Source organism: Miscanthus floridulus, chromosome 2 (assembly GCF_019320115.1).
Source record: "Miscanthus floridulus cultivar M001 chromosome 2, ASM1932011v1, whole genome shotgun sequence".
In the NCBI taxonomy this organism is placed as follows: Eukaryota; Viridiplantae; Streptophyta; class Magnoliopsida; order Poales; family Poaceae; genus Miscanthus; species Miscanthus floridulus.
In genome coordinates, this window is record NC_089581.1 from 33,445,407 (window position 1) to 33,453,725 (window position 8,319).

Here is an 8,319-nt window from a genome sequence, read left to right on the forward strand (position 1 = left end):
CTTAGCAGAGATCTAGGGTTAGGATTTGGGCTCTAGGAGGCGCCGGTGAAGCACGGCCGCGTGCATGGCGACACAACGGCGCGAGCGCGACGACGGCTCTACGGGGTTCCGGTAAGCCGGGTGACGGCATTATGCATCCGTCTTCCCTATGAGCCTCACCGTCCTAAGGCTATGCCCTAACACCTAAAAGCGAGAGAGGAAGAAGACGAACGAGCACGGCCATGGTGGTGCGCATGGCGGCGGTGCGGCCTGTTCACGGCGGTGCGGTGCATGTCCCCTCTCTGGCGAGGCCGGCGTTGGCCAACGACCAGCGGCTACAGCATCTACTATATCTAACAACTACGGAACGGTAGAGAGGGAGAGCGGTGCATGCGCGGGGTGGTCTGGCCACAGCGAGCTCAAGCTTGATGGCGCACTACGGCCATGGCGACCGCGGCGATGGTCCTAAGGGGCTTTACCTGTGCTCGGGGAGCGTTCCTAGCGGGTTGACGGTGTAGCGCGCGAAGCGACGGAGCTATGGACGAGACGAATCGAGCGGCGATGCGGTGTGTGCTGCAGGCTCTACCGGCGAAGGCACGGTGACAGCGCGACTGCTGCTTGGGCTCCGTTCTGGAGCTGCGCACGAGCGAGAGAGAGGACAGGAGCGAGAGTGAGCGCGTGGGCGAGTGGATGGCCGTGTCTCCACCCTTTCGGCTTGGTAGCGCAGGCCGGCGCCGACGTACGGCCGCCACGCGGCTCGCGCAGCCTGCGCCCGGTCGGCCACCACAGCGAGCGGCGAGGCCGATTTCAGGCCTGAAAACAGCGTCTAAAACTTGATTTTTGAACCACTAGAAATCCTAAACTATGATGAATTTTGGCAAACCAACTTCACCACTTGGTAGAGCTACAGGAGTACACCAAGTTTGCTTAAAGGAGTTTGGTCAAATTCCAAATGGTTTTCAAACTAAAAATCCCCAAAGTGGGCTACATTAAAACTGTAAAGCAGTTTAGGACTTGAAATTTTTTGGAGTTCTAAAACAACATTAAGTTGATTTTTGTGAACCTTGTTTGACTAAGCTAGGCACTGATTCAGCTCTTGACCCTTAAACAAAGTTTGTTCTACATGATCTAAGTTACAACTTTGATTTAAGTCCTATTGCCATTCAAGCCCTCTATTAATTAGTCAAGATAGGTAAAACAATCAACCTAATAAAGGGCATTTCTAGTAATACCATCCCTTAGAAGCATTTTTGGACCAACTCGTGAATATAAACTTGGTTCCATTTTTCATTCTAAGTGTATCTAAGTTGTTTTGGTGACTAAACAACACCCACTTGCATTACCAAGCATGATCACTAAGCATTCCCATGGCAAATTAAGCATTTTATCAAAATAATCACAACTAGACAATGCATCATTTCATGCTCATGAATGCAAATGCATGAAGGATGCTTATGCTCATGAAATACAAGTGCAAGAATGCAAGCTTAATACTGGGGTGTTACAGGCACGCCGCCGGCAGAGAAAAAGTAGATGAGAGAAAAGGCCGCGCGGATAAGAAGAAGAAATAGGAGAATATGAAGGAAAAAAACGAGAAGGATATTTTGGTTTTTTTTTCCGTCCACTATGAGTAGTTGTTTTGCCAAACGCTTTATTAAAATAGTTTTAGCTCCACCGATGGAGGCATTTTGTAAAACTGAAAAAAAACATGCTTCATTTGTAAAGTGGAGCTATGCCGAACGGTGACTGAGTACTGTTTTAATGTTATACAGGTCACTTAACTGTCGATAGCGAGATGATGATCTATTAGCTCGGTCCATCAGACACGTTTATATATGAATAATAAAACATGCCTGCGTGCATCAGTGAGCACATGTGTATCTAAAAGCAGTTCTAACATTAAAACCATCAGACTTGCTGGCGCCTGGACATCTGTCTGGAGCGCAAGCATCCAGACGCTAACGTGCGGAGAGAGCAAACGAGCGCATAGCACGTCGGGTTCGCGAGGGAGCGCACCAGCGGTGGGCCCACCCTGCCCCGAACATTGCCCATGCCGCCGGCCGCTTCTCACGCTGATCTCATGTGTAACACCCGATCTACTTTTGGAACATTCTGATGTAACAGTTGCACCATACAAAAGAAGACAAATGAAACACTTAAAACAAGCGTCGAAACATCTAGATGTAGCAGTTGCAACATATAAAAGATGACAAATGAAACACTTAAAACAAGCGTCTAAAATATTTGTGAAACGTCTGAAAAACATTTAAAAACCATTGCAAACATATATATGCAACATCCAGATAAAACACTCGTAAACATACATATGAAACACCTAAAAACACTTGAAACACATGCTTGCAATATGCATGTATATGCAACATCCGGATCTACTTTTGCAATATCCGAATAAAACAAGTGCAACTTTCGTCTGGAACATATGAAATATTTGGAACATGCACTTAAAACATACGTGTATATCCATTACAACATGTGCAACATCCCGATCTACTTTTGCAGCATAGATATACAACACATGCAACATACTTCTGAAACATCTTAAACACTTGAAACACACTATTGTAACACGCGCTTTCAACGTAGCATCTGCTTGCTGCTCGGACGAATGGAGGCTCGTTGACGTGGAGCTCGATGTCGCGGAGTGGCACGGAGGTCGCTGGTGTGGAGCTTATCAGCGGCACGGAGCTCAGCAGGGGCAGGGGCAGACGGATGGAGCGAGACCGCGATGGGAGGCGCGAGTCTGGGCGTGGGCATGCGGCGCGGGCGGGCGGCGCAACGCAAGCGGAGGCGCGTAGCGCGCTGAGCGAGGAGGCAACGTGGGTGGGGACAGTGCGGGCGAGGCGTAAGCGAGCGGGTGACTTATACGGGTTCGTCCGGACGGACGGACCACCTATAAGCAGCGTTACCGTAAAAACCATCTTAGTAGATGTTTGGCTAACCGTTGCAAACGCAAATGCAAAGGGACATGAAAAATAGTCTTCGGTAATGGATTACAGTGAAAGGATAGTGTAATTTCTGAAAAGATGTATCCGATTACATGGTAATGAATTACGGACCAAGCTAAAGCAAACAAATGTAATGCAATCGCTTCCCTCTGTAATCTGTTTGTGTTACAAAACTACAAATCAAACACTATGATTTTTGACGTAAATCATAGGATAACAGATAAATCATTCATTACTGTTGCCCTCACAAACACTTGAAATGTGGTCCAGATCTCCACCAAAGACTCCCTGTCAACTGCAACCACATCGAACAGGCCAAAACACAAACACATTTCTTTTTTACGAATTAAAAGTTGAAACACATTGACGCATCACACGCTGACAATAGCGAACGCATAGCTACCAAGCAGCAGCACGTAGTATCATCTACGGCGGGACAAAACAAATCTCTGCTCAGATGGAGATGCTGTTGGGGATGCCCATGGCAGTAAGCCCCTCGCCCTTCTCGCCGGTGACGTCCGAGGTGTTGGGGTACAGCAGCATGTAGGGAACCTTCACCGGCCCGGCCCGGTTCTTGAGCGCCGGGTCACCGTTCATCTTCTCGATCCGCTTCTCGATCTCCACCAGCCGGCTGCCGAACCTCTTGAACGCGTCCAGCGCCCTGGAGTCCGACGTCCAGCGCTCCGGCTCGTCGCGCTGGCCGAGGTACACCTCGTCGGAGGCGTGCTTGGACAGGATCTCGATGAGCGAGACGCCCACGATGGTCTGGAGCTGGCTGGTGATGGTGCGGATGAACACGGTGTCCGCCTCCTTCTGCCCCGCCTCCAGCTTCCTGTAGTCGTCGCTGAAAGGCTCCGGCATCGGCCGCCGGCTCACGGTGGGCCGGTTCGGCAGGTAGCCGGCGTACGGGTACTGCCCGAAGTTGACGGCCGCGTGCAGCGCCGACGCCACCCAGATGATGGTGGTGCACGTCCTGGCCAGCTCCCTGACGGTGTTCATCTTGGGCCACCAGTCCCGGTCCATGAGGTCGCCGTGCCCGACCTCGCGGACCTCCTTCCACCACTCCTGTAGCTCTGCGTCGCGCCGGACGTCGATGTCGTAGGGGTAGTAGATGCCCAGGTACTCCTTCACCCACTGCTCGATCGTCCACCATACCATCAGCCCGTCCTTGGCGTACGGGTAGTCCTTGATCAGCAGGCGGACCCCGTACGGGTTCCTCGCGTCCGCGACGGCGACGCCTCTCTTGATGAGATCGTTGGGGAGGGCCTGCTCGGTGAGGTTCCAGTTGTTGTAGACGGCGGAGGACATCTCGAGCGCGTACTTGCCCGGGAACACGGTGAACTCGAAGATGCCGCCGCCGTTGATGAGCGTCTGCCGCGCCAGGCCGTTGATGGTCATGGTGTCGCGGAAGTGTGGGCTCAGCAGCTTGTGCACGGGGTGCACCACGCTGAGCTGCCGGTTCGTGGCGATCACGAACGGCTCCATGACCGCGTGCGTGTTCAGCCTACGAACGGAACGAAGGCACACACACATACAGAACATCAGTGTTAATTTCCCTAGCACTAGCAGTCGCAGGGCATCAGCCAGAAGATGGTCTCTGTACTGTGCGTACCAGTGGCTGATGAGCTGATGCCAGCCCGAGTCATTGACGCAGACGTAGGCTTTGGCGAGCTGCCATATGTGGCGCTCCACGCCTGTGTGGGCAGGGGTATACACCTTGCTCACCGCGCCATGCCGCTGGCCTTTTGGGTTGGGCAGGCTAAGCTCGATGGCGAGGGGCTTCAGCGTGCCATCGTCTTTCAGGAACAGCAGCGTCCTGGTGGCGTAGATGAAGTTGCCCTCCAGCTTGTTGATCCGATCCAGGTACGTCATGAAGTGGTCGTGGTGGTCTAGGATGAAGAGCCTGTTCTTGCTCAGTGCCTGCACATAATGGGGTTTGTGATCACATCAGAGTTAATAAATCCACGGTTCCTGCCACAGAATGAATGTTTCAGTTATATATATATATATATATATGCATGCAAATGGTGTTCAGTTGTTCAGTAGCATACATTGTGCACTGTCAGGCCTTCCAGGTTGTGCTGGATGTGAGCCTCAGTTATCTTGCTAGTATGGTCACCATACACTCTTGGATCCAGGGTACTTGTAGCAGGGAACGTCTGCCATCATGAAAGACAACTCTTAATGTTAAAAAAATTAATTACTATTTACTATAGGAGAAGAAGAGGCGTCTGAATCTGATACAAGGGTCGAACCTCCAGGCGTCTGATAACCACTGGGTTCACGCCTGCAAGCATTTCCCGCGCAAACTCCTCATCAGTCCTCCAGCCAAACTTATCTTGTGGAGCCTTGTTTCGCGCGTCTAGTAGTACCAAGAAACCATGCAAGATTTAGTCACAATCATGGAAATACTAGCTACCAGATCGACACAAAATTGACCAAAAAAATTCAAATAACCTGATTCGATGACATGTGGAAGGGGCATCTTCAGGGGGTCGTCGTGGCCACCAACCGGCAGAAGGCTTCTAAGGAACTCACTGGGGATCTTCTTCCTGATCTCGGCCAGTATCGGGTGATTCGGCGCTTCCGGGCCAAGTTCATAGAGCCTCAGGATGTCTTCAAACGAATCGAACTCCTCCGGTACGCCGCCGATGTCGACTTTTGTATTTATCAGCGGAAGAACAGCCTCGACTATCGCCTTCAGAGCGTACCCACGGAAGTCGTCCATCTTGAGATGCCCAAAGCGTTCGTCACGAGGGACGTAGATGTCCAGGGCTAGGATCTGCAGGAGATTAAGCCTGCTCTCTGACTTGGGGTCTGAATTGACAGAGGATCTTAATTAGCCAAGTGCTGGATTGGATGCATGGTTGTCAATAGTTTTAGATTAGATGGGTGAAGAACACAATGCGGTGACCGGCTTGAACTCACCGGTTTTGGTTGGGGCCCGGCCGGTTCTGCCACGCCGGGGATATGGGTGGTCTGCGGTGCCACCAAGGACTGGACGTGCGTGGTCTTTGCCCTTGTCTGGGTCACCAAGGTCGTTGTAGTAGTCGTAGCGGTAGACACGGTCGTGCTCCTTGTATGGCCCAGGGTTATCGTCGCCTCGGAGTACTTTGAGTTCATCTTGCCGGTAAGGCACCAACGGGGCAGGCATTTTGCTGGGCACATATGTCTGCAATATATATAATCAGATATGTTAAGCAGCAGGATGATGCTACAGCAGCACGCAGCTAGAAATGGGAATGAGAAAAGATGGGAGAAGGGAATAGGGATCCGCTAGCTACTGACGTCGTTGGCAAAGAAGATGCGGTCCTGGGTGTAGCGCTGGTGGTTGTAGACCCAGGAGTTGGCGACGAAGACGACGGTGCCCTTGCCGGGGACGCCCTCGAGGGTGAGCGTCTTGAGGAACACCTCCTCGGTCTGGTGGTTCCTGACGAGCACGGCGCCGGGGATGCCCTGCGACTCGTCCCACTCGAAGTTCACCCGGAACAACGTCTCCCCGTCCGTCTTGGACTTGAGCGACACCACCGCCTCCTCCAGGTGCGCCGGCTTCCCGACTCTCCCCTTGCCCCCATTGCCTGCGTGCGTTTCGAAACGAAAACTGCTTGTTAAATAAATGCGGGCAGGGCATATACTATACGCGATAGATAGGCCGGCGTGGGACGAGGAGGAGGAGGAGCTTGTATTACGGCGGTCGGCCTTGGTGGCGCTGACGAGCTGGAACGCGAGCCCGGTGTCCTGGCCGAGGATCTGGTGGATGCCGTCGAGGAGCGACGCCTGGAAGTGGTCCAAGATGAGCGCGGCCTTCTTCACCAGCACCACGGTGCCGCGGATCCGACCCTCCTTCCACGCCGCCTTGTTCTTCCCCGTCAGCCGGTCCGCGAACGCGTGAAGCAGCATCCTCGCGTCGTCCGACGTCCGGTCACTCGGTCAGGACACCGTGCGTGGGACTAGGAGTGGCCTCGCCCCGCCTGCTTGTGCTGTGTGTCTACTGTACGAGGACTGCTGCTACTGCTGTCTGCTGACACGAGCTGGGAGCCTGGGACTGTGGGTCCTAATTATAGGCCGTCGCGGACTAGCCACGCTCGCGTGCGGCACGTGGTGGTACCGGCCTCCACTGTTCACACCCGGCACTGCGGCAGGGACCAGGGTCCAGGGACTCGCCGAGTCATGCCAGGCAGCCAAGCTCTGGCTGTCCGTATGTGCATTTTCGCCCGCCGAGGCGAACGTGGAACACGGAGGCGCTCAGTTGGGTCGCGCTTCGTTCTCAGGCTGGGCCCGTACGCATTTTGGTTCTGGGTTCTCTGGATTTCGAGCGGTCCTGGCAGAGCCTAGCCTAGCTTTGAAGACGTGCAAAGAACGGATGACGCATCCATAGGATCCCCATGCACCATGCTGATCACATTTTTTTCGCGAACATACAATATACTTATACTATGTTTCATTAAGAGGTTACAAGCAGTGTTGAGAACAGACATGGCCGCCGGAGGGATGCGAGAAGCAAGGCACAGACGGCTGCCATCTAAACAGTCTCCAGAGCTTAGCAGACATGTTTCCGGAAGAGAAGAATAAAATGAAAACAAAAATTTAGAACCATATTTTATAACGTGGGAACGTAAATATATATTTTCGAATCGAGAACGTGAATGTTCCTGAAACAATATCCCAGAACGAGAAACATGATCATGCACATTTTACGTTTTCGGCTGCTAAGTTTAAGAGCGGCTACCAAGATTACATCGTACACTATTACACGGTTCAGTTTATAGAACGACGCCAGCCTACCATGCCGATCACGTTTCAGTGCCCCTGATGACGCATTCAATTAGAAGGTAGATGCATGGCAAGTAAAAACAAGAGATTTGCTAATCTACTCTACGCAGACCCACAACTTTATAGTTGATAACATTTTCATTTAAGAACATCTATGACACAAATATTTTTTTAAAAAAAAAGTTAATACAAACGATAGCATATCTGATATCTAGCTATAACTCATAAGTGATGATGTGGTGTGGTGGTAAAGAAATAGTGCACGAGCCTTAAAGTCGTGGGGCTTGAATCCTTGACAATGCATGCACCTAGAAAACCAGGTGACTTGTAACATTTTATTTTAGTCACTTGGGTGATAAATTTTTACGTTGTTTTTCTTTTTTGTAATTTTTTGTAACATTTCTTAAGTTCTATTTGGCACAGCTTCTCCACTAGCTTCACAAGCGGTTCAAATTTGTTTTGCGCTAAATGAGTCTTTTGCAAATACCTTCGAAGATAAAGCTCTTTGAAATCTGTTCTCACATTTCTTGAAGCTAAAAATAGTAGCTTTTTCTAGCTTTATCTCACACCTATGGCCCCAACATGTGTGGAGGACGGATTT

At 51.3% G+C, this 8,319-nt stretch overlaps 1 protein-coding gene across 1 annotated transcript; it reads right to left on the bottom strand.

The window, feature by feature from the left end:
- Window positions 1–3,263: 3,263 nt before the first annotated feature.
- On the bottom strand, window positions 3,264–6,961 carry LOC136538394 (probable linoleate 9S-lipoxygenase 4). The gene is made up of 8 exons (XM_066530369.1): window positions 6,635–6,961; window positions 6,234–6,523; window positions 5,874–6,117; window positions 5,403–5,762; window positions 5,201–5,307; window positions 4,997–5,104; window positions 4,558–4,865; window positions 3,264–4,449 (listed from the first exon to the last, which is right to left on the bottom strand). Exons 1-8 carry the CDS (start codon window positions 6,843–6,845, stop codon window positions 3,399–3,401), a joined length of 2,679 nt encoding a protein of 892 aa, XP_066386466.1. The 5' UTR covers window positions 6,846–6,961; the 3' UTR covers window positions 3,264–3,398.
- Window positions 6,962–8,319: the final 1,358 nt, after the last annotated feature.

What these genes read in the sequence shown, in the direction of transcription:
- LOC136538394 (XM_066530369.1), bottom strand. Translation starts at nt 6,845, where the DNA reads ATGCTGCTTCACGCGTTCGCGGACCGGCTGACGGGGAAGAACAAGGCG. An exon ending in GCATCTTCTTTGCCAACGAC is followed by an intron (nt 6,118 to 6,233) that starts GTCAGTAGCTAG and finishes TATATATTGCAG; the next exon opens with ACATATGTGCCCAGCAAAAT. An exon ending in TGGTTATCAGACGCCTGGAG is followed by an intron (nt 5,105 to 5,200) that starts GTTCGACCCTTG and finishes TCATGATGGCAG; the next exon opens with ACGTTCCCTGCTACAAGTAC.